At 42.3% G+C, this 23,719-nt stretch overlaps 1 protein-coding gene across 1 annotated transcript in view; it reads right to left on the bottom strand.

The window, feature by feature from the left end:
• The window catches only part of MGAT4B (alpha-1,3-mannosyl-glycoprotein 4-beta-N-acetylglucosaminyltransferase B), a 992,488-nt gene that overhangs the window by 117,787 nt on the left and 850,982 nt on the right, over positions 1-23,719 (bottom strand). Inside the window, exon 12 of the mRNA XM_073621056.1 lies at positions 15,546-15,624. Coding sequence (XP_073477157.1) covers positions 15,546-15,624 — 79 coding nt within the window. The remainder of the gene's footprint in view (positions 1-15,545; positions 15,625-23,719) is intronic.

Here is a 23,719-nt window from a genome sequence, read left to right on the forward strand (position 1 = left end):
TGTCAGTGTTGTGGGAGAAAGGCCGACTACCTCTTCTCTCAAGAAGGCTGAAGCCACTGTTGGTGCTGGGCAGAACACAGTGAACTTTGGCCCTGATAGCAGCTCTTCGGCTGGAGGCTCATCAGGTTGTTCTTCCTCAGCAGAAAAGTCTATTAAATCCTCTACCTCTATAACTGGTGTCTGTGGATAGAGGTTCACCATCTCCTGTCCGTGGAACTCAGAAGATGCCATCAGTGCTGAGCAGAGCGCAATGAAGTTTGGCACTAATCCCAACTCTTCTGCTGGGGGCTCACCCGATGGTTCTTCCTCAGCAGAAAAGTCTATCAAATCCCCTGTCTCTGCAACTGGTGTCTGGGGATGGAGGTTCACCATCTCCTGTCCATGGAATCCAGAAGATGTTATCAGTGCTGGGCAGAGGTTAGCAGAGCTCTGCCCTGTTGTCAGCACTTCAGCTTTGGGGATGGCAATCTCCAGATTTTCCACTGCAGATTCTCTGGCATGCTGCTGGACAGGCACATTCCTCCATCCAAGATCATCCCATGCAGAAACAGGATCATCAAGGTCAGTCAGCACTTGCTGCATCCGCCATAAGACCTCCGCCTCCATAGCTGTGGGGGCAGGTTGGCAAAGCACACTATCGCTCTGCCACATTGCCGACTCTTCAGCCAGGATTTCAGGGTTGTCAGCTGGTATTTCCTGATAGTCCCAGGCAAAGGGAGCCCAGCCCTGGCACTGAGCAATGTCTAGCAGCCGTCTGTAGGCAATCTCTAGCTCCCATTCCTGAACGGCCAGAAACTCCAAATCTTCCTGTGCCCAGTGCACTTCCGAAATGTTCAGTAGCCCTTCTCTGAAATCCATGATTTCGTCCACCCGCCGCTCCAAATCACTCCCAAAGTTAGGGTCCCCTGTCAGCTTCACAAACAACAGTCCCAAGCCGCCGTAGCTTAAGCCTTCCGTTGGGCTGTCATCCGCTATCCAGGGACATGCTTGAGATACATGCCACCGGAGGGCTCTGTAGCTCTCATCCAGCTTCATCTCTGCCCAGACCAGCCTGCTTAATTCAGCTGTCTGCTTCTTGTGTGGTTTTTCTCCCAAAAACCGCACCCGCAGTCCGTACTGCGACCAGTACCTTTCCTCGATGGAGGGGAGAACTTTTCCCTGGTGTCGCTGCTCACGGGCTAGCGCTTCCTTCCAGAGTTTGCAGCGAATAGAATCACACCATCCCAGCAGGACCTGCTCCGATACTGGTCCTCTGTGCTGTATCTGCATCTCTCGCAACCTCCTTCTGAATTCCTCATCCATGGCGGCTGGTATCTGTACCTCTCCTCTCCTGCTATCTGGACCTTGGATCCAGATGGAAGTTTGGATGTCCCAGACTTCAGGAAGCTTTCCCGCTGCTTGCCACCAATGTCACTGAACGTCCCACACTCCGCTTGAGTGCTTCCGTCATATACTGCTTCCTAAGTTCTGAAACACGAGTCCAATGGATCTGGCCATAGGAACCCCAAGAACTAGACAACACCAGTCTTGGAGTACATCAGAACTACCTTTATTTTGAGATCTCACAGACCTTTATACAGCAGGGATGACTCAAAGCTAACCTAATTAACATGACCTAATTTACTACAAAATGTACCCAGACCAGATGACAGTCTTGTGGGCACCGAGCTTCACACATTAATACAATTAACAATACAAACAACAATCTCCCCCCTCCTCAGCCTAGACCATTCGTCTATTAGCCAGTGCTGGTGGCTAATGTGATCAGCTCTCTCAATTAACATAAACACATGTTGAAAACACCAGCATCTCCTCACAGGATGTGTCCCAACAGAATGAATCAGTCTTATCAGCAGGGGGCTGCTGGAGGAATCCCCCCTCCCTCTTCAGGGACACAAATATACAGTAAGGAGTCCCCATACAATATATACATGACTGAGTCCGATTAATACAGTTCAGACTGGATTTCTGATTCACCTCAAATGCTAGGGCCCATAATCGGTGGGCAACAGGCTTGCATACAGTCCTCTCCAACAGCCTCTGCTCCGGCCAGGTCCGTGACAGTTCTGTTCTTGGACCTCTTTTATTTTCAATCTACACCTCTTCCCTGGGTCAGCTGATAGCCTCTCATGGCTTTCAATATCATTTCTATGCTGATGACACGCAAATCTATCTCTCCACCCCTCAACTCACTCCATCAGTCTCTTCACGCATCACTAACTTACTAACCGACATATCTGTATGGATGTCACACCACTTCCTCAAACTCAACTTGTCCAAAACTGAGCTTATAATATTTCCTCCCCCACGTGCCTCTTCCCTTGACTTCTCTGTCAAGAGCAATGGCACAACCATCCACCCGTCCCCACATGCCAGGGTGCTAGGTGTTATCCTGGATTCTGAACTCTCCTTTCAGCCCCACATCCAATCACTTTCCAAAGCTTGCCGCCTCAACCTCCGCAACATCTCTAAACTACGTCCCTTTCTAACCAATGAAACCACAAAGCTCCTGATTCACTCCCTGGTTATCTCTCGCCTTGACTACTGCAACTCACTCCTCATTGGCTTACCTTTAAACAGACTATCCCCCCTGCAGTCCATCATGAATGCGGCTGCCAGACTCATCCACCTTACAAACCGCTCATTGTCTGCTACCCCTCTCTGCCAATCCCTCCATTGGCTGCCACTCGCCCAACGAATTAAATTCAAAATACTAACAATAAGTTACAAAGCCATCCACAACTCTGCCCCCAGCTACATCACTAACCTAGTCTCAAAATACCAACCTAATCGCCATCTCCGTTCCTCCCAAGACCTCCTGCTCTCTAGCTCCCTCATCACCTCCTCCCATATCCGCCTCCGGGACTTCTCCCGAGCCTCGCCCATCCTCTGGAATTCCCTACCCCAATCTGTCAGACTGTCTCCAAATTTATCCACTTTTAGGCGATCCCTGAAAACTTTCCTCTTCAGAGAAGCCTATCCTGCCTCCATCTAATAACTGCACTATTTTCTCCATTAGCTCATCCCCCACAGCTATTACCCTTTTGTATCACTTGACCCTCCCTCCTAGATTGTAAGCTCTAACGAGCAGGGCCCTCTGATTCCTCCTGTATTGAATTGTATTGTACTTGTATTGTCTGCCCTAATGTTGTAAAGCGCTGCGTAAACTGTCGGCGCTATATAAATCCTGTATAATAATAATAATAATAATCATCAATCGCCCTCGGTCTGGAGCTCCATGCTCCGAGGGCGATTGATGATTATTTTGTATTTCTTCCATTTGTAAATAATCGCTCAAACAGTTGTCTCCTTTTTACCAAATTTCTTGCTGATGGTCTTTTAGCCCATTCCAGCCTTGTGCAGGTCTGCATTCTTGTCCCTGCTGTCCTTTGACAGCTCTATGGTCTTGCTCATGATAGAGGGGTTTGAATGGAAGCAAGAGAGTCTGTGGACTGGTGTCTTTTATACACATAACAAGTCTTTATTAGGTGCACCTTCTTAAAGCGGTTGTATACCCGCTGAAAATATTTTGTTTTTTTTTACCCCTGTAAAGCAAAAGGCATAATGAGCTAGTATGCACCGCATACTAGCTCATTATGAAATACTTACCTTAGAACGAGGCGTCGGTATCTTACCTGGTCCACGCCGAGGTAGCTGACATGTTGCCTCGGCGTGTCTTCCGGGTATCGCGGTTCCAGCGCTGTGAGTGGCTGGAGCCGCGATGTCATCACTTCTGCGCATGTGCGCGGGAGATTTCTTTCCCGGCAAGGTCCGGCAGTTGCCGGGCCTTCAGCCGAGAATCCCCTGTGCGCATGCGCCGCTGCAGTCAGCGGCTCATAGCAAGGGGAATATCTTCTAAACCGTACAGGTTTAGGAGATTTTTTTTTACCTACAGGTAAGCCTTATTATAGGCTTACCTGTAGGTAAAAGTTAAAAAAAGACTATACAACCGCTTTAAACTGACAGGATTAATCCATGTACCACATAAGCACATACTGTAGCCAGTCTGTGGGAGCCAGAATTATTGTTGGTTGGTAGGGGATCAAATACTTATTTTACTCACTGAACTGCAACTCAATTTATAACATTTGTATCATGTGTTTTTTCTGGATTTTTGGTTTATATTCTGTCTCTATCATTTAAAATACACCTATGATAAAAATTATAGACCCTTCATTTCTTTGTAAGTGGGCAAACTTAAAAAATCTGCAGGGGATCAAATAATTTTCCCCACTGCTTATTCAATCTATGCAACACAGGACTCTCATATAAGAAGCAGTATATGCACGGACATATAAGGACCATTTTTTAAAGCTAACACACAACACAGAAAAAAAAGTAAAGTCCCTAACAACTTCTGACCTGCACAATGAGCAGAGGGGTTGCTGGCTAGGCACTGCTGCTCTTTCACATGCATACAAGCCATTCTATGATTGGACAAGGTGGACAGGAGGGACAGTGATGTCATAGGACCCGGGAAATTGTGGCAATCACTGTAGTAGTGCCAACTACTACAGTGATTGTCAGCTTCCCTAGCGGCCTCTCAGGTAAGACATAGGTATACTTACATTGAAACTAATTCCTACCTGGATTCAAACACAATTTGCAAAGTTAATTAAACACGGGCAAACTCATTAGAGCCACCTTAACTGCAGGCTTTTGAATTTCAATGAGCAATGTTGATGCAGCTGTTCTAATAATTATACCTTGTTAATTGTTTTATGCTTCAGTACAGTCCATGAACAATAGATAGATTTTCGAGAATGTATACTTAAGATGAAATACTACTGTATGTTCTATGGTTTTTGTTGTCTGTTTCCACTATGTATCTACCACTCATATCAGAGTCCCTCTTAGACATGATTACAATGTTTTATAAGTGATTGCCTAGTTTAATTCCCTAACTTGATTTACAACTTCAAGCTCTTGCAACTTTTCAGTTTGCTGTTGCTGATGGTATCAACTTAATGAACATAATCATATCGGATCTTGTGGTGTCACAGGACCCAGAAGACTGCAGCAATCACTGTACTAGTGCCATATACTATATACTATACTGTATGCAGTATATCTGTTTAAACTAACCTTACACATTTAGCTTTACTTAGAGTTGGCTGCCAAATAAAATGTAATATGTCTTGCATATTACAAAATGAAAGCATTACCTAAGCCTCCAGATCTTTAAATCTGAACCAGGCAAACAAAAAAAATGAAGCCTGTAATCCTTTAATATTTTATTAAAAATTATTAAATGCAATTTTTTCAGTAAAAATATGTAAAATCTACCTTTATTTTATCTGTCCCAATCTTCTCTACACTAGTACTCCAAGATAAAGGGTTTGTTAAGAGCCCTTTCACACTGAGTTTTTAAAGCACTTTTGCGTTAAAAAAAGTGCCTGAAAAGCTTAAGAAAAATGCTTCCCTCTAAAATCAATGAACGTTTTAACTCTGGGGCAGTGCATTTCCATTGCAGTGAAAAAAATCCTGCCTGAAGCATCTTTGGAGCATGTTAGAGGAGCTAAAAAAACAGCATCAAAAACGCTCCCGCCCCCTCACTGAAATGAATGGGAACCGCATCAAATGTGCCTCAAAAACGCCCCCACTAAGCCTTTTTGGTGCAGTTTTTGAGTCACATGTCCTTTAAAAACCACAGCGTAAACTCTGTAAAAACACCTCAAAAACTCTCCATTAACGCGTAGGCATTTTACTGGCAGTTCTGAAGCAAACCAGTGTGAAAGTGCCCGAGTGTTTCTTCTCTCTCATTATCTAATTACCAGGCTGAGGTTATGGAGGTGACAAAGACATTGCATTAAGTGGACTAACAGCCAAACCTCTTTTTTTTTTTAAGTTCTGGACAGAGTGGGGAATGATCAACTTTTGCCGGGTTTTTCATTTTTGTATCCCCACTAAAGATATTTCCTTTCACTTATTGTCTTGTATTGAGCTTTAACAAATCAGGTCAATCACCCGACTATGGGAATGCAGAAGATGTGTGAATCATAAAAATAACTGGATAGAATTGCACATATTTTTGACAGGTAAAGCATTTCACATATAGTCTGTCACTCAGCCCACTGGAATTGATTACACTAAAATATTATATATAATTAATTATGGCTAGACACATGCAGTACCGAAAAATTTGTTTCGTTTTCGTTCATCGGATCATTCCTTTATATACGGCATTCGTTATTTTGGATAGTTCGTAACTTTGGATGCATTCGTATTTGTTCCATTCATTTCGATGCAGCATTGTCAGGGCTGGGCTCAGCCCTTCCTTCTCTGAGCTGGCCGCTCAGCTGTCGGCTAATTGCCAGCTCCCATCTCTCTCCACAGTTACCCAGCTGTTTTTGATTCTGCTAGTCAGTCCTGCCTACTTAAAGTCGTCCAGCTCACTTGATCTCTGCCTTCGCCTTTGTCAACATCACAGAGACTTTCTCCTGCATTCCTGTTGAAGACCTGCTCGGCTGATGTTCCTTCTGGCTCCTGATCCTGCTTGCTGTACTACTACGTTTATCTCTGGCTCTCTGACATTTGCTTGGCTGACTACCCGATCCAGTTACTGAACTCTGGCTTGTTTTGACTACGCTTACTCTGTTTACCTTATTATTATTATTAAACAAGTGTGATTTAACTATACTTCTGTCTCGGTCTGATTCATGGTTCCTGATAGGCATTTGTTATTTCAGAAAATTCGTAACTGCGGATGCATTTGTATTTGTTACGTTCACTAACAGTAACTTTAGCCAAATTTGAAAGGAAACTCCAATAAAAATGTAAATCTAATCTATCCCAAATTAGTTGCTATGGCGCAGAGACCTGAATCGAAGAATTACTGACTTCAGCTATTTTACCTATAATTTAAAAATTGACTGTAATAGTACTTTACTTAATAATAAATAATAATAATAAAAACTAATAATAGTTAATATTTTAATTATACTGTAACAGAAAATAAGTAAAATGAAATTATCCGAATATAATCGATTCATTAACCCCTTCCCAACCAGCCGCCGCAGTTATACTGTGGCAGGTTGGCTCCCCTGCGCGAGCCGTCGTAGCTGTACGTCGGCTCTTTAAGACGTTGTAACCACCGGGCACCCGCAATCGCTCGTGACAGAGCGAGAACTGGGATCTGTGTGTGTAAACACACAAATCCCAGTTCTGTCAGGGGAGAGGAGACAGATCGTGTGCTCCTACTAAGTAGGAACACCGATCAATCTCCTCCTCCAGTCAGCGACATTCCACCCACAGTTAGAACACACATAGGGAACACATTTAACACCTTGATCGCCCCCTAGTGTTAAACCCCTTCCCTGCCAGTGACATTTAGGCCCCTTTCACACTGGGGCGGGGGCGGCGTCAGCATTAAAGCGCTACTATTGTTAGCCGCGCTTTACCGTCGGTATTACCCCCCACTAGCGGCCGAGAAAGGGTTAAAAACAATCGCAAAGCGCCTCTGCAATGGGCAGGAGTGGTAAGGAGCAGTGTCTACACCGCTCCTTCACTGCTACGAAGATGCTGCTAGCAGGACTTTCTCCCGTCCTGCTGGCGCACTGCTCCAGTGTGAAAGCCCTTGGGGCTTTCACACTGGAGAGACAGCAGCGGCTGTTTTGGGTTGGTTTGCAGGCGCTATTTTTAGCGCAATAGCGCCTGCAAACCACCCCAGTGTGAAAGGGGCCTTATACATAAATTTAGCCAGTGACATTTATACAGTAATCAGTGGATTTTTTTTTCAACTCCAGTCCATTTTTCTTTCAACTCCAGTCCGTTTTTTTTTTAATCCAGTCCGGGTTTTTTTTTTTCAGTCTGGGTTTTTCTTTTCAACACCAATCCATTTTTTTAAAAAATCCAGTCCGGGGTTTTTTTTCAACTCCAGTCTGTTTTTTTTAGTTTAAAACCAGTCCGGGTTTTTTTTTTTTAAATCCAGTCCGGGTTTTTTTTTTCACATCCAGTCTGGGTTTTTTTTTTTCCACATCCGGGTTTTTATTTTTTAAAAAAATTAATAAAGGTAGGGTGTGTTGCTAAAAAATAAGTGTAAAAAAATAACCCCGTACGTGGGTACTGCATTCAGACCGCTTTTCAGAAAGTATTTGACAGGCGGGTTTTTTTCAACTCCAGTCCATTTTTTTTTTCAAAACGACTCCTTCTCCTCCTATAGCATGTAGTAGAATACATTTTGGCCTAAATTTATGAAAAAATTTAATATTTGGAGTTTTTTAATTGGATATGTTTTATAACGAAGTAGAAAATGTTGTTTTTTTCCACACAAATTTTCTGTCTCTTTTGGTTGATATGCTGTATCGGGCTTTTACATTCGAGTGAGAGGAGCGGCTCTTTCAGGGCGCTTTGCAGGTGCTATTTTTAGCGCTATAGCGTCTCAGTGCGAAAGGGATCTAATAATGTGATGAATGTGCAGCCATAATTATATATAATTTATTATTGTAATCAATTCCAGTAGCAGTGTCTAGGTCTATCACTCAGCCCACTGGAATTGATTACACAAAAATTTTATATATAATTATGGCTAGATATATGCACTACCAAAAAATTTGTTTCGTTTCATTTGTTTTTTTTTTTTTTTTGATTCATCGAATCATTCCTTTAGATGTGGCATTCGTTATTTTGGATAATTCGTAACTTTGGATGCATTCGTATTTGTTCTGTTCACTAACAGTTACTTTAGCCAAAATTGAAAGGAAATTCCAATAAAAAATGTAAATCTAATCTATCCCAAATTAGTTGCTATGGTGCAGAGACCTGAATTGAAGAATTACTGACTTCAGCTATAATTTTAAAATTGACTGTAATAGTATATTACTTAATAATATATAATAATAATAAAAACTATAATAATAGTTAATAATTTAATTACACTGTGATAGAAAATACGAAAAATGAAATTATCCGAATGTAATCGATTTGTTAACCCCTTCCAACTCCAGTTTTTTTTTTAAATCCAGTCAGTTTTTTATTTTAAATCCAGTCCGAGTTTTTTTTTCAACTCCAGTGCGTTTTTTTTTCAAATCCATTTCGGGTTTTTTTTCCAACTCCAGTCCATTCTTTTTTTCCAACTCCAGTCCATTCTTTTTTCCAACTCCAGTCCGGGGTTTTTGCCAACTCCAGTCCGGGGTTTTTGCCAACTCCAGTCCGGGGTTTTTTCCAACTCCAGTCCGGGGTTTTTTCCAACTCCAGTCTGGGGTTTTTTCCAACTCCAGTCTGGGGTTTTTTCCAACTCCAGTCTGGGTTTTTTTCCCAACTCCAGTCCGGGTTTTTTTTCCAACTCCAGTCTGGGGTTTTTTCCAACTCCAGTCTGGGGTTTTTTCCAACTCCAGTCTGGGTTTTTTTCCAAACTCCAGTCCGGGTTTTTTTTCCAACTCCAGTCTGGGTTTTTTTCCAATTCCAGTCTGGGTTTTTTTTCCAACTCCAGTCCGGGTTTTATTTCCAATTACAGTGCGTTTTTTTTTTCAACGCCAGTCCGTATTCTTTTTTTAAATCCAGTCCAGTTTTTTTTTTTAAATCCAGTCCTGGGTTTTTATTCAACTCCAGTCCAGGTTTTTTTTTTTTTTTTCAAATCCAGTCCAGGTTTTTTTTTCTCAGCTCCAGTTCCTTTTTTTCTTCCAACCCAGTCTGGGTTTTTTTTTTTTTCAACTCCAGTCTGGGTCTTTCAGGGCGTTTTGCAGGCGCTATTTTTATAGGTCGTCAACTTTAGTTAGATTCAGTTTCTTTCACTATCAATCACCATACACTAATTAAATCTGTGTTTATTCTGCACATCAATGGCTTTAGCTAGGCATATCATATTGTAGTTTAGAAACTTGAACACCTGCTTCTAAACCTCTTGTGAAGTGTTTGGACAGCTGCTAGTTTGTAGAAACACAACTGTGATAATGTAGTTTTGATGTGATCTCTCACACAGGACTAATCAAAGTGATGGCTAGAAATCACAGCTCTTCACCTCAAGTCACGCGACAGAGGAGGTTATGAGACGTGCAGCCATACTTCAGCAGGGTGTAACATACATTTACAGATAACAATAGTAGGTCCCTTGTGTATATAGCTTATATTTTGCCACATTGTAGTAAAATACATGCAAAACTGAAGTTTAAACTTGGGGCGGCCATACATGGAATGAAATTCGGCCAGTTTAACAGGGACTGGCCAAATTTCAATCCATGTATGGGCAGGCTGGTTATATAAAAGTCAATCTACTGATTGATTGACTGACTGTTGGGTTTTTCCCAAAGGATCAGTGCCACTGGCTATAGCTGGCAACACTGATCAGTGTATTCTGCTGGTGGCAAAGCATAGCAGGAGCGATTTCCCCATTCAACTCAAATGTGTAGATGGGGGAACAGATTTTATTTTTGATCAATGTGCTGGTTGAACGAAAAAGTGATGAATGCATGGCCATTTTAAAGCAGAATGGTAATCTGGACCTCCCCTTTCTTATACTACCAATGTGCACAGTTGCAGTATGTGGATTGTCTAGGAATTAATGCCTAAAACGGAGTTCCCCCCCAAAAGTGGAACTTCCACTGATCTGCCTTCGACCCCCCCCCAGCAATATTTGGCACCTTTATTCAGGAGGGATGGGGGAATGGGTACCTGTTTTTGACTTGTAGCCTTCCCCACTTCTGGGAATTGACGCCGCGGCACTGTCCCTTGGAAGCTTCACGCATGCGCAGTAGGGAACCGGCTGTGAAGCCAAAAGGCTAAACTGCTGGTTTCCATCACGACGAATGGCAGCGGCAGCACCTGAAAGCCGTTCCGAAAATCGGCTGGGGTGCCGACATCGCGGGCTCCCTGGACAGGTAAGTGTCTGTATATTAAAACTCAGTAGCTACAGTGTTTGTAGCTGCTGACGTTTATTTTTTTTCCCCAGGCGGAACACCTCTTTAACCACTTGCTTACGACATTCAGTATATATACTGCAGCAAGGCGGCAGGGCTCCGCAAACCACCGTACCCGTACATTGGTCTGTGCATGTGGTAGTGTGAGTGCGCGTGCACCGCAGGAGTTTATCTCAAAGAGTTTGTCTCCCATGGTTGAGATGTAGGATCTTTATATTAACCACTTAAGGACCAGCCTCGTTTTTGCTAGAAAATTACTTAGAACCCCCAAATATTATATATTGTTTTTTTTCTAACACCCTAGAGAATAAAATGGCGGTCATTGCAATACTTTTCTTCACACCGTATTTGCGCAGCGGTCTTACAAGCGCGCATTTTTTTGGAAAAAATTAACTTTTTTGAATAACAAAAATAAGACAACAGTAAAGTTAGTCCAATTTTTTTATAATGTGAAAGATAATGTTACGCCGAGTAAATTGTTACCCAACATGTCACATTTCAAAATTGCGCCCGCTCGTGGAATGGCGTCAAACTTTTACCCTGAAAAATCTCCATAGGCGAAGTTTAAAAATTCTACAGGTTGCATGTTTTGCGTTACAGAGGAGGTCTAGGGCTAGAATTATTGCTCTCGCTCTAACGATTGTGGCGATACCTCACATGTGTGGCTTGACCACCGTTTTCATATGCGGGCGCTACTCACGTATGTGTTCGCTTCTGTGCGCAAGCTCGTCGGGACAGGGGTTTTAAATAAAAAATGTTTTATTTTTATTATTTTACATGATTTTATTTATTTTTACACTGTTTAAAAAAAAAAAAATGTGTCACTTTTATTCCTATTACAAGGAATGTAAACATCCCTTGTAATAGAAAAAAGCATGACAGGACCTCTTAAATATGAGATCTGGGGTCAAAAAGACCTCAGATCTCATATTTGCACTAAAATGCAATAAAAAAAAAAATAAAAAAAAAAATAAAAAAGGAGTCATTGAAAAAAATGACATTGAAAAAAATGTGCCTTTAAGATGTATGGGCGGAAGTGACGTTTTGACGTCGCCTCCGCCCTGCAGTGTCATGTCTCCTTGCTGTGCCTGGAGACGAGTGAGGCTAAGATGGCTCCCACTCGTCTCCAGGCACAGCAAGGAGACAGACGCGATCACCTCCGCCGCTACCAACGGCTACGGTAAGCGGCAGAGGCCACCGGATCGCAGCGGGAGGGCCCTTTCCCGCCACCAATAAAAGTGATCCGCGGCGAATCCGCGACAGAGACCACTTTTATCTGAAAGCCGACTGCCGCACGAAAACGGGGATATCGGGGTTACGGCAGCTAGCTGCTGCCATACTTAGGACGTACATCGGCGTGCGGTGGTCGGCAAGTGGTTAATAGTGTAGGACCCACTGATAATAGGGTACTTTAATGCAGTAAGTGGGCTTAAGCACCATATAGCCATATGGTGTGACCAAATCCCCATAATTTTTGAATATGTTCATGTGTTTTAAATAGCCTTGCAGGATTTATTGTCATTTTTGTATGTGTGCGCTGTAATCTATTTTGTTCTGTTTGTGGTCTTATGGCAGCACCATCTTGAATGTAAATGCATTTTGGGTCTGCCCCCCAAGTCTGTTTGTACCTGTACGTTGGTCTGTGCATGTGATAGTGTGGGCGCGTGTGCACCACGGGAGCTCGCACGCTGGTCCGGGGGGCTCGATGTCCGCCGGCCACCAGCGATCGGGGTACAGTATGTAAACAAGGTGGATCCCCGTTCTAACAGGGGATAACATTGAGATCTGCTATTTCTAGTGATTAGGAACAGTGATCTCTGTATTGTCCCAGTAAGCCCATCCCCCACAGAGTTAGAGCACACCTAGGGAACACAGTTAAGCCCTTGATCACCCCTATTGTTAACCCCTTCCCTGCCAGTGCCACTTATACATTGATCAGTGCATTTTTTTTAGCACTGATCACTGTAATAATGTCACTGGTCCCCAAAAAGTGTCACTTGGGGTCAGATTTGTCCGCCGCAATGTCGCAGTCCCACTAAAAACGTCACCATCACCAGTAAAAACAATAAAAAAAAGTCCATAAATCTATCCCATCGTTTGTCAACGGTATAACGTTTGCGCAAACCAAAAATATGCAGAAGAATACATATTGGCCTAAACTGATGAATACATTTTTTTAAAATATTTTTGGGGGGATATGTATTATAGCAGAAAGTAAAAAATATTGTATTTTTTTTTCAAAATGGTCAGTCTTTTTTTATTTATAGCGCAAAAAATAAAAACCACAGAGGTGTTCAAATACCACCAATAGAAAGCTCTATTTGTGGGGAAAAAATGGCCATCAATTTGGTTTGGGTACAGCGTCGCACGACCACGCAATTGTCAGTTAAAGCGACGCAGTGCCATATCGCAAAAAATGGCCTGGTCATTAAGGGAGTAAATCCTTCCGGGGCTGAAGTGGTTAAGCTGCTGGTCAAAAACGAGATGTAATTTCTGGTAAACTGTATACTTTTCAAATGTTATATTACGAAAGATCATTAATCTTCATTTCCACCTGCTTTTGTAAACCCCTCCTTCACACTACTGCCTGAATACATAATGTTACATTCATATTGTACAGCTGCATGTCATCCTAACCGGCTTCCTCCCAAAATCTGAAGCTCTATAGTGCAATTCTACATGCTGCAGGTGTTCCGAACTGTGCTACAATCAAATCACTTTTATAGTTGTTAAGAACATTATTAAAACTTTGATCGACTAAACTCAAAGCAATATACTTGCTAAATAAAGTTAACCACTGAAGGACCAGCCGCCGCAGTTATACTGTGCCAAGTTGGCTCCTCTGCGCAAATTGCCGTCATTGTACGGCGGCTCACGCAGGCGCGGTTGCGGGGACGTGCCCACGGGTCGGGCGGACTCGATGTCCGCCGGCGGCCCACGATCACCAAATACAGAGGCAGAATGGGAATCTGCCTCTGTAAACAAGGCGGATCCCCATTCTAACAGGGGACATGTCAGAGATCTACTGTTCCCAGTGATCGGGAACAGTGATCTCTGTCATGTCCCAGGCAGCCCCCCCCCCATGGTTAGAACACACCTAGGGAACACAGTTAACCCCTTGATTGCCCCCTAGTGTTAACCTCTTGCATTTTTATAGCACTGATCAATGTAATAATGTCACTGGTGTCATTTGGAGTGAGATTTGTCTGCTGCAATGTCGCAATCCCGCTAAAAATCGCAGACGGCAGCCATTACCAGTAAAAATAATAATAAATAAATAAAAGTCCCTAAATCTATCCCATAGTTTGTAGACACAAACTTTTGCGCAAACCAATCAATATACGCCTATTGCGATTTTTTTTACCAAAAATATGTAGAAGAATATATATCTGCCTAAACTGATGAATACATTTGTGGGTTTTTATATATTTTTTGGGGATATGTATTATAGCAAAAAGTGAAAAAAAATGTTTTTTTTTCAAAATGGTTGCTCTTTGTTTATAGCGCAAAAAATAAAAACCGCAGAGGTGATCAAATACCATCAAAAGAAAGCTCTATTTGTGGGAAAAAAAAAGACGTCAATTTTGTTTGGGAGCCACGTCGCACGACCACGCAATTGTCAGTTAAAGCGACGCAGTGCCGTATCACAAAAAATGGCCTGGTCATTAAGGGGGAAAATTCTTCTCGTCCTTAAGTGGTTAAACGACATAAATAGTGGCACAATACATGAAGGAAAACCTTTGGTTTGATTTTACATCTTGATCAATAGGTCCCATCATCAACTGACTTAAGGCATCTAATGAGGTTTGTGACATTCAATAAACAGACTTATAGTTGTTTCTCTTGAGAAAGTTTGAGGATTGGACTACAATCATCTAATTATTTGCACTTCAAAGGAACACAGAACATAATGACCAACCAAAGTGAATTTATGGAGGGAAGAAAAGGTGACACACAGGCAGAAAAGGCACAAAAGTAGCTGACCAAAAAGGAGAAGAGAGGCGGCAGAGCCTGAGCTAACCACATACTGAGAAAAGTGAGAGCGATAAGGAGGAAATTACATTACAGGGAAGAGAGAGGCTGCAGAGCATGAAGTGAACGGGGACAAGGGGAAGTGAAGACTGAAGGCATAGAGAAAGCGATCATGGATTGGCAGAAGTGACAAAAAGCAGTGGTGATCTGATTGTGTATAGGGTATAGAGAAGGCCAAGCATTGTGAACCATTGGCTTAATATGTACAGTGCTCTGTTCCTCAACCAGGCTAGATAATGGTTGAGGAACAGAGCAAAATATTAATGCGATTAGGGGGAGGTATAGCGGAAGCTGACCATAGAAAGCAGATGCAAAGGAACAGCTAAGAGTTGATGATGGGTGTAGAGAAGAGAAGAGATCCTGGGAAAGGATGCAGTGGTAAACCTTTTCATGGGCTGGAAAATTAATAAGGACAAGGCTGAGAGGGAGCTGATGTTAGTCTGGAGGGAAAATTCACGAATAAAGGTATAATTTTAGGTTCAGTGATTGAAGAACATAACATCCAGGAAACTAGAATTTAAGGACAGCTTTACATCAAGTAAATTGGATTTAATCTTTTATATAAAAAAAAAAAAAATCAGTCAATAGCTGCACATCAAAGGCCTAAAAAACAAAAATAAATGTACTTGGTCATTTTTAAAACATACAATAAACACTTACATCAAAAGGGAGAATCTCCACTGTTGTGTTATAAAGCTTATCCTCAGGGTGCTCTATATTTCCACTGCGGAAAAAGAACCTGCAGAAGGAATGTTAGAAAAAAGAAATAAAAAAGCATGAGATGAGGAGCCAGACCCTTGCGTCAAAGATGACTACTGCACTGAAGCTTGATACGATGATATTGAGTGATTACTTCTTAAATTCTAATTAACTTGGTTCCTACTGAGAGATGCCACATTCATAACTACCACTGTCTGAATCACAGTCAGTCCTGGTCCCTTATTTTGACACTTTCCAAAATTATCTATGCCTGTGAAAATTGCTTGTTGCAGATGAGCATTTCCTAATTGCTTTAAATACGATAAAGACTTACATTATTTCACCAGTTTTCAATTTTACTATACAAAGAAAAACACTTTGCACTGCTTTAATGAAGAAGCCTGTAAATTGTTGCCTAATTACATATAAAGGAAACAGCTGAAACGTACATGTACATTTTAATTCAACCAATTATAGAAGTTACAGATAAAGGCATAATGTTAGCATGTGTGTGTATATGTATATATATATATATATATATATATATATATATATATATATATATATATATATATATTTATAGCACACACATACATGAGAGAGAGATAGTGAGAGACAGCGAGGGAACGCAAGCGGAAGGAAACAATCCAGTCTTAATGAACAAAGAGGAGAAAACTATGAAGGACCTATAAAGAAAATTCCTGCTAAAAAGCCATTTTTCCCCCCTTTAATGTTAAAGAGCTAATGGATACATCTCATTAGCATCACCATATTACGGTAGTTTGGGACAAAACACAGAATGTATGTTTTTTCAAATACTTTAAATTATGTGTTATCTATTATATTATTATGACCTACAAAAAGGATCTGATCACATTTTAGAGGCAGAGGCCCTGAAAATTCTAATTCATACATTTTCTCTCTTATACAAGCCAGGTGGATTAGGTAAAGCAGAGAAAGACTTCTTGACATAGCTATTGGGATACTTATTTTCAATTTTATGATGTTTACTTGTGGTAAATTCTTGAAATAGAGTCACTACTTAAAACACTTAACCAGCTGAGTGGTCTCGAAAGATGCATAGGAACCCTCTGGAAGTACCATATTTCAGGTTAAATGACTGTATGACTGTGTGTGTGCGTGTGTGTGTGTGTGTGTGTAAGTTGCACCCTCTATCTGATTTGCTCTAAATCTTCCACAGACCTGTGATTTCCAACATCTGTTTCCTCTAAACCCGCGTACACACGAGCGGAATGTCCGACAGAAAAAGTCAGACGGAAGCTTTTCATCGTCTATTCCGATCGTCTGTATGCCTCATCGAAAATTCTGACGGACCTAGAAATGGAACATTTTCTAAATATTTCTGATGGAACCAATTCCTATCGGGAAAACCGCTTGTCTGTATGCTGTTCTGACGGACCAAAAACGACGCATGCTCTGAAGCAAGTACGAGACGGAAGCTATTGGCTACTGGCTATTGAATTTCCTTTTTCTAGTCCCGTCATGCGTACTGTACGTCACCTTGTTCTGGATGGTCGGACTTTGGTTGGACTTTGGTTTGAACGTGTGTAGGCAAGACGGCTTGAATAATATATGGTAGACGTTCCGCGCTACCCCCAACTGCGATAAACCAATGTGGAATTTAAATTAGTGAAACTCTATTTTAAAAGTGCATAAAAAACACACAAAATCTCAAATATATGAAACATAAATAATCCTGAGTGCTGCAACTAAAAAACCTTGAACATGAGGTTTTGTACAGTATAAAGAAAAAAAAGTTCAGTGCACTACTCAAATTAAAACCAAATAGTAATGTGAATATAAAGAAATGAAAAAATTATAGTTCATATGGAAAATGATGGTATCATAAACGGGAGGTGTGATTCCTCTTTAAGTCTTCAGTAAATCTATGGATCTTCTAAGACAGTGCAGAAATAGGAAAAGGGGGCTGCTTACCAAGATTTGATGGATCCCCACCACAGAGATCATGCGAGCCTGAACGAAACTCCTCTCGGGGTCAGGAACAGCTGGTCTTTGAGCAGAGACAGACTTCCCTCCACGCCTGGTAGTTGAAATTTCAGAGGCGGCAATCAGGAACACTCTCCTCTATTAGCTGTTCCAGCAAGACCACTCGTAGCAGGAAATGGTATATTTGAAAAGAAAAAGAGGCGCTTCATTGTGCAGTAGTTTAAAATGCTTTAATCCATGAATGGACAACTGACATCAAAGCATTAGCAGGGTAAAACACCATTGCAGTTAAAAAAAACACAGCCAAAGCCGATCAGCTGAGAGTGTGTAGATGTCAGGTGGAGCCAGAGGACCTGACGTCACCAAACTCTCAGCTGATCGCCTTTGGCGTTGGCTGTGTTTTTTTAACTGCAACGGTGTTTTACCCTGCTAATGCTTTGATGTCAGTTGTCCATTCATGGATTAAAGCATTTTAAACTACTGCACAATGAAGCGCCTCTTTTTCTTTTCAAATATACCATTTCCTGCTACGAGTGGTCTTGCTGGAACAGCTAATAGAGGAGAGTGTTCCTGATTGCCGCCTCTGAAATTTCAACTATCAGGCGTGGAGGGAAGTCTGTCTCTGCTCAAAGACCAGCTGTTCCTGACCCCGAGAGGAGTTTCGTTCAGGCTCGCATGATCTCTGTGGTGGGGATCCATCAAATCTGGTAAGCAGCCCCCTTTTCCTATTTCTGCACTGTCTTAGAAGATTTACTGAAGACTTAAAGAGGAATCACACCTCTGGTTTATGACACCATCATTTTCCATATGAACTATAATTTTTTAATTTCTTTATATTCACATTACTATTTGGTTTTAATTCGAGTAGCGCACTGAACTTTATTTCTTAAGACGGCTCGAATGGAATTCCGTCGGAGTTCCATCGGAGACACCTTCGGAGTTTATGCAAAACCAGTCGTGTGTATGCGGCATGAGGAGAGCCATGAAAGCAGAGAAGAGAGTGGTTGATAGAGTGGTAACTCCCTGACACCAAAAAAGGTTCATTTTCAGCTAGCACCAGACTAGGACCCAATGACAGTAGAGAAGGAAATGGTACACCAAACCACTGTTTACCCTACACTGTTAATTAGGTCAAATACTGTTGGTAGGTAAGTATGGTGTCCCTTATCAACATGTGTCTGCCTTATTCTGGATTCCAAAAATATACTGAAGTTTCTCTCAATTACCCTACATTCACACATATGCATTTTTTAGTGCGTTTTGCAGTTTGCAGAAATGCACTACAGTCCATTTAACATGGTTTCCTATCGTACGAGTATGCGTTTTGCGGCCGGTGCGTTTTTGGAAAGGGTTGGTGACTTTTTTCCTGAGATTTGCGGCTAATAGACTACAATGGAGCTGCACCAAAAACGCATGTGATGCAATTTTTGATGTGTTTTGCAGTTCTTATTTTACCACTCTATATAGCTGGTTGCTAAGCAGGGGGCCGGAAAGTCGGCTGCGGCATCCTTGGCAAACGATGAGTCATCAGCTGTCAGCGGGGTTCCCCGCTGAAAACTGAATGTAAAATAAAAATAAAAAATTTGTCAGCAAATAAATTTGTGAAAAAAATGGTGTGGGGTTCCCCCCCAGGTCTATACCAGGCCCTTCAGGTCTATACCAGGCTGCATTCCCTCAACACGGGGGGGATTGGTGCTTTGCTCTGCGTCCCAACCCCAAAGCACCTTTGTCCCCATGTGGATGAGGACAAGGGCCTCTTCCTGACAACCCTAGCTGGTGGTTGTCGGGGCCTGCGGGTGGGGGGGCTTATCAGAATCTGGAAGCCCCGTTTAAGAAAAGGGCCCCAGATCCCCCCCATGTGAATGGGTAGCAGGTACATCGTACCCCTACCCGTTCACCAAAAAACAGTGAAACGTAATCAAAACACAAGAGCCGGTTTTTGACAATTCCTTTATTAATAGCTCGGTCTTCTCTAGCCGTCTCTTCCCATCGTCTTCTCCTTCCCGCCGTCTCCTACTTGAGCTGTCTCTTCCCGCCGCCGTCGTCTCTTCCCGCTGCTGTCTTCTTCCTCGCTGCCGGTTACCTGCTAAAAAAATTTAAAAAGCTGCTCTTGTTCTGTTTATGTCTTCATCTGTTCTCTGCTGACTCCTATATAGCAATGGGGCGTGACCATCCGATGACATCACCTGGAGAGCCCGCCCCTTGCCACTCACAGGGTCTGATATGAATTTTGTAGGGGACCCCACTCAATTTTTTTTGTCACAAGGGGTGGGCTCTCTGGGTGATGTCAGATGGCCACGCTCCATTGCTATATGAGAGTCGTCAGAGAGCGGGCGACAACAAAACAGAAGATGAAGACAGCAACAGAACAAAGCGGCTTTTTTTATCGGGTAACCGGCGGCGAGGAAGAAGACAGCAGCAGGAAGAGACAGCTCGAGGAGAAGACGGCGGGAAGGAGAAGGCAGCTGAAGGAGAAGACAGCGGGAAGAGACAGCTCGAGGAGAAGACAGCGGGAAGCAGAAGACAGCGGGAAGAGAAGGGTTGAGGAGGAGACGGCGGGAAGGAAAAGACGACGGCAAGGAGAAAACGATGGGAAGAGATGGCTAGAGAAGACAGAGCTATTAAAAAAAGGAATTGTCAAAAACCCTCTGTGTTTTTATTACATTTCACTGCTCTTTTGGTGAATGGGTAGGGGTACGATGTACCCCTACCCATTCACATGGGCGGGTGGGATCTGGGGGCCCCCTTCTTAAAGGGGGCTTCAAAATACCGATAAGCCCCCTGCCCGCACACCCTGACAACCATCGGCTAGAGTTGTCGGGAAGAGACCCTTGTCCTCATCAACATGGGGGCAAGGTGCTTTGGGGTTATCCTGTCCATCCCATTCTTCACTTTGACACCATTTCCTTATACGCTGGCCTGTTCTCTCTACCCCTGCTGTCTAGCTTCATCACCTCTCTATGACTGCATTGATCATATGATCTTTTACCTCTATATTTATTTAATTCAGACTTTGGCCAGTATTTCATATCCCCTTCCCAATCGCCGGGGGAGACCCAGCTGGGCTACCTCATTGCTACACACCCCCCAAGGCTCGGGTAAGCAGCTCCATCACCCTTTTTATACCCCCCCCCATTTTGCATTTGTTTGTAAATTTATTTATGGTATTTATTTTTGTATTTTGATATATTTCTACACATGTATTGTCCTGATGAAGCGGTAATACCGCGAAACATGTCGAATTATCATGTCATCTGAACCTTTTAAATTATGTCTTGATGTTCTCTTTGTCATTTTTGTATAAATAAATTTTGCAAATTTTATCAGTGATTCCTATTATAGGTTATACCCTTTTTGTATATGTACCGCAATAGTCCACTTGCTGTCCTTCCATTGGTGAGTCGGGGGTGGGGCCCATACTCCCAAATCCTTTTCCTCTTAAACTAACTTGGACGATGGTACATTGTATTAAGATTTATTATACTTATCTGATATTGTGAGGCCATACACCCTTTATCCTTTAACATCACGTTTTATTGTATTTAATGTTTGATAATATATTGTATTTCTTTCCTCATTCCCTAATTACCATGATTGTAATATGCTGTGAATGTCCCCTTCTGCTGACTTTGCCAAACCCATACACGCTATACCTACCTCTTTTGTGGTCAGATTTATGGATGAATTCCCCAAAGCATGTAGTGCAAGGGCCTGCCTGAATATTTTCAAATGGTACTGTTTCAAGTTTTTGTATCCTATTATTATCTTGATAGGTAATAGCAGAATGTAAAAATGTGCTAAAACGTGTACAGTGAGTATTTATATCTTTGTATTATGACACTTCTTACCTGTCCAGTGGGCTGCCAATAGTCTAAGTAAGGAAGGGCTGGCCAAAGTAATACACATTATTTAGGCATTCATCTCTCAATGAAGTGGAGAGGGTTACCTGTCCAAAACATCTCCCCCCTAAAATTTTTAAAATGGCCCATGAGAGGGGGGGGGAATCTGATAGGCGGACCTTATATCTTTGTCTTTAAATACTCCCTAAAATAAATGTTATACTGATGTTTGCCAAGAATGTTTGTGTCTAATCTGCTTTCCATGTTTATGTGCAAAATGATTAATTTTTTTTTCCTTGTTTGACTCCACAGTTTCCTTCCAACCCACAGGAATGGCAGACTGTGCCCTCCCACTTTGCCCAGTGGTGGGACTTTCCCAACTGCGTCGGGGCAACTGATGGGAAACACATCGTCCCACCTCCCAACTCGGGGTCATACTATTATAATTACAAGGGGTTCAATAGTATTGTGATGTTGGCGGTGGTGTCGGCTACTTACAAGTTCCTGTATGTGGACGTCGGGAAGAATGACCGGATGTCAGATGGTGGAGTCATCGCCCAGACGGAGTTCTACAGGCGTCTCCAGAATGGCAGCTTGGACTTGCCACCTCTAGAAGACAATGCGGAAGGACTCCCATTCGTCTTCGTTGCGGATGAAGCGTTTGCGCTGGGGGACCATCTTATGTGTCATTCCCTATAAGGACCCTCACCCCGGACCAGAGGGTTTTTAATTACCGGCTGGCCAGAGCCAGAAGAGTGGTGGAGAACATGTTTGGAATAATGGCCAGCCGGTTCCGCCTATTTCTTACACAGATACACATGGCGGAATATAAACTCAATCACATCATCCTGGCTTGCTGTGTTCTCCACAATTTTTTAAGGAGAAATTCTGTGAACTATGCTGGCTCAGTTAGGCCTGAGGCCGGAATTTAGAATGAACCAACCCTGAAGGCGCTTGAAACTGGCCGTCCTGGCTTGCTTAACAACTTTATACTCCGAAAAATGCTTTAGAGCATTGAAAGAAGAAGCCACACATTGTTGATTATCAATCTTTTTAATCAAAGCACAATCACATGTGTGTTTATAAAAGGGTTTTTGAACAAACCAACATATTTTTTGTATAACAATTTTTTAGGTCACATTAATAAGTAGAAAATTGCCTTTTAAGGTAAAACAGGCACGTTTTAAACAATAAAAAAATACACAACTCTGGAACTTACAAAGTTCAACTTTTATAGAAAGTGAAGGCAATATCAGACATGAGCATTTATAAACTGTGTTTGATATTGCGTTCAGCAGATGGGGTGATGTCACCCCTGGAAAAGCCAAATTTTGAAGATGTACACAAATTGCCGAATGTCAACATGTGCTAGCTGCCATCATGGGGGATCAAGGGACGTGTTTTGTGGGTGCAACCACTTCCTCTCAGCTACTTTATTATTGAGGAAGGGGTTGCACCCACAAAATGTGTACATTGATCTCCCGTGATGGCAGATAGCACATGTTGACACACTGTGTGCATCTTCAAAATTTGGCTTTTCTATAATATGTCAAAAATTAGTCATAAAAAAAACAATAAACCTGGAATAAGTTAGGGATTTCTGGGTGTTTTATATTCTCCCTAAAACATCAATGATGTTCTTCATTTTGTTTTGAACATCATTGATGTTTTGCTTAATGTTTTCTAAATCCCTATTACACCCCATTATCTCCCCGATAAGGACCTGGGCACTTTCACTTGTGAAATTACATTCCTCTTCCACAACATCACGATCACCTAAAAGAAAAATTTAAAAAAACACCATGTATTATAAATATGCCGGCATCCATCTCTTACCTGAAGCTGTGGTCGCAGACACTCACCTGTTGTGGTGACAATTTTGATAATGTCTCCCTCCTCCTCTGGTTGGGTTTGGGGTATTTCCCCTTCTTCCTGAGGTGGGGGTCCGTGGTCTCCTCTGATGAGTGGTGTCCTCCGAGTCTTTTTTCCCCTATGTGAACAAAAATAGGTATACTTAGCACACAGATATTTGATGGCAGAAATAGGAATATGAAACATTGCTTGGAAGTGGGGTACAATTGTCTGCTTTGGCAGAGTTCCAAGATGAAGAAATTTTTGTCCTTTGTCAAGTTTGAATACTTACATGTTTTGTGCAAGCTTCACAGATGGAGACACCCCTATAGTATCCACTGGAGCACCTGTGTGGACCCCCTAATGTGTTCTGGTGTCCCACACTAGTGCTCCAGCGTCCAGATGTGTAAACAGCTGCTGAGTGTCCTCTCCTTACACAGAATCTAGTTTGCATTTCATTCTAGTTACAAACCCATC

Source organism: Aquarana catesbeiana, linkage group LG03 (assembly GCF_042186555.1).
Source record: "Aquarana catesbeiana isolate 2022-GZ linkage group LG03, ASM4218655v1, whole genome shotgun sequence".
Taxonomy (NCBI): domain Eukaryota; kingdom Metazoa; phylum Chordata; class Amphibia; order Anura; family Ranidae; genus Aquarana; species Aquarana catesbeiana.